At 70.9% G+C, this 2,200-nt stretch overlaps 1 protein-coding gene across 1 annotated transcript in view; it reads right to left on the minus strand.

Moving 5' to 3' along the window:
• EMIHUDRAFT_456149 (hypothetical protein) overlaps positions 1–2,200 on the minus strand; it is a 7,656-nt gene that overhangs the window by 1,746 nt on the left and 3,710 nt on the right. The window contains exons 9-17 of the mRNA XM_005784287.1: positions 2,014–2,113; positions 1,622–1,934; positions 1,475–1,545; positions 1,392–1,409; positions 1,001–1,323; positions 543–933; positions 410–469; positions 284–334; positions 108–216 (exon numbers count right to left, since the gene is read on the minus strand). Coding sequence (XP_005784344.1) covers positions 108–216; positions 284–334; positions 410–469; positions 543–933; positions 1,001–1,323; positions 1,392–1,409; positions 1,475–1,545; positions 1,622–1,934; positions 2,014–2,113 — 1,436 coding nt within the window. The remainder of the gene's footprint in view (positions 1–107; positions 217–283; positions 335–409; positions 470–542; positions 934–1,000; positions 1,324–1,391; positions 1,410–1,474; positions 1,546–1,621; positions 1,935–2,013; positions 2,114–2,200) is intronic.

The following is a 2,200-nucleotide window of genomic DNA, read 5'->3' on the forward strand; positions in this document are numbered from 1 at the left end:
TCAGAGGGCGAGAAGGGGCCTGCTCACAGCTGCGTGCGTGGAGAGGAGGTGTTCGCTGGTCACGGGCCGGAGCAGGGGGGGGTAGGGGGGGGGGGGGGGGGATCGGCGCCAGTGGTTGACGACGTTTGTGCAGAGGAGCGAGATGGCGGTGGCGGTGATGAAGAGCCAGGTGCGCCACGTGAAGTGCACGTCGAGCGCAAAGTGCGCGAACGGGACCTGCCCACAGCTGCGCGCGTGAAGAGGCGCTGTCCACAGTGCACGTGGAGAAGCGAGCGGCCGGGGCCGTGCGGCCGCAGCTGTCGTGGCGGAGCTCGGGGAGGGTCGGGAGGTCGGCCTGTTCACGGGTGCGGGTGTGTGAAGAGACGCCGTTCACGCCCGCGCGGCTCGGGGAGGGTCGGGAGGTGTGTGCCGACACGAGGGCGAAGACCGCAAGGAGGATGTACTCGAAGAGGATGTCGAAGAGAGACACCTGAGTCAGTACGAGTTTGGTATACCACTGTGGGGAGTGGTAGCAGCAGCGGTGGTCTGTCGGAGAGGGCCACCTTGCCGAGCAGGTCGAACCAGAGCAAGAGCCGGCCTCTCCGCGCGGGCGGCAGGACGCTCGCGGGGGCCCAGAGCGAGAAGAGGGTGAGGAGGAGCTTGATGAAGGGCCAGGACCCCATCGAGAACCCCGCGACCGCCATCAGCGGGTACGCCTCCGCGTCCCACAGCATGAGCACAATCTCGGGCAGCTCGATCTGCATGACCTGCACGCGCGGCAGCTCGTGCCCCGCCAGCGAGAGGCCGACGCTCGACGTGGCGAAGGCGCCGGGCGAGGCGTACACCGTCAGCATGCCCATCACGCACACGCACACCGCCGTCATCAGCAGCGCGTGCCAGATCGGCCGAGCGGCAGCCAGCGACGCGTCGACGCCCGAAGCCGGCACGCCCTGCCTGCGCAACGGGCGCCACCCGAGTTAGCTGATGAACCACTCAGTCGCCGATCTTAGGCGCGCCTCGCCTGCGCACCAAATGCCACCCCACCACGCCGCCCGCCACCAGCACCACCGAGCCGTAGAGCAGGACTGTCACCGCGGCGGCAGGGCTCAGCGCCCGCCCTTCCTCCCCCTCCCCCTCGCCAGCCGCGGAAGAGGCAGACGGCGCTGCGGCCTCCGCCTCCGCCGCGCACGCCTCGCCCGCCAGCTCGAGCCCCCTCGCCAGAGCATCGTTGGCCAGCCGCAAGCCGCCCCGCCCGAAGGCTGAGACGGCCCAGAAGAGCCACTCTGTCGGCACGTGCGCGGCCGACGGCGCGTCGAGCGCACGCACCGCGAGGTCCAGCTCCGCCTACGCAAGCGAAGGAGGCCTCAAGCGAGGGAGCTGCCACCCCGCAGCACCGCGAGGCCCAGCTCTGCCTCCGTCCAGTTGGCGACCTCGAGACGCGTCGAGCCTATTCACGGCTGCAGGTGTGAAGAGACGCTGTTCACAGCATGCAGAGCTCGAGACGCGTCGAGCCGAGCAGCCGCACGTGGCGCAGCGCGGAGTGCAGCACGCAGCCGGGCGAGCGACCTGCTACACAACAACGGCGCGGCCTGAAGAAGGGAAAGAAGCGCTGGCAGCAGGAGCGCGCAGCCAGGCGAGCGGCCTGCTCCGCCGCCGGCCTCGCCCTTGCCGCCGCCGCCCTCGCCCCCGTCGCGCGGCTGCTGCGGAGCGGGCTGTGGGAAGGGCTGCAGGAAAGCGACGTCCAAATCGAGGAGGAGCCGGACCGAGGCCAGCGAGAGGGTGATCTCGAATGCGTGCGTCGTGCACTCCTGCCGGCACAGCGTGAGCGCGACGGTGAAGCCGACGCTGCCGGCGCCGCCGATGACGTTGCGCAGCTCGTGCGGCGCGCTCGCGTTGGTCGCGAGGAGAGAGAGCTCGGAGAGCTTGTCGAGGCTGCGGAGCCGCAGGTCGGAGATCTACAGGAAGGGCCGAGGAAGGGTCGGGGAAGGGTTCGAGGAAGGAGGCAGGGCGCCGCCCTGCTGCCGCGGGAGAGACCTCCACTCGCACCGTCCCGACCAGCTCCCTGGCGCGGTCGGAGCTCAGGGAGAGCAGCACGCCGTCGATGCGCGCGTCGTCGAGGCCGGCGGCGCGCGCCTATCACCTCGACACGATCTCGGCTGATCTCGGCTGCCTCTCGGGTGGCGCGCCGCCCTCGGGGCCAGCGGGGCGGCGCGAGCCAGCG

This window comes from Emiliania huxleyi (assembly GCF_000372725.1).
Source record: "Emiliania huxleyi CCMP1516 chromosome Unknown EMIHUscaffold_170, whole genome shotgun sequence".
Lineage (NCBI taxonomy): Eukaryota > Haptophyta > Isochrysidales > Noelaerhabdaceae > Emiliania > Emiliania huxleyi.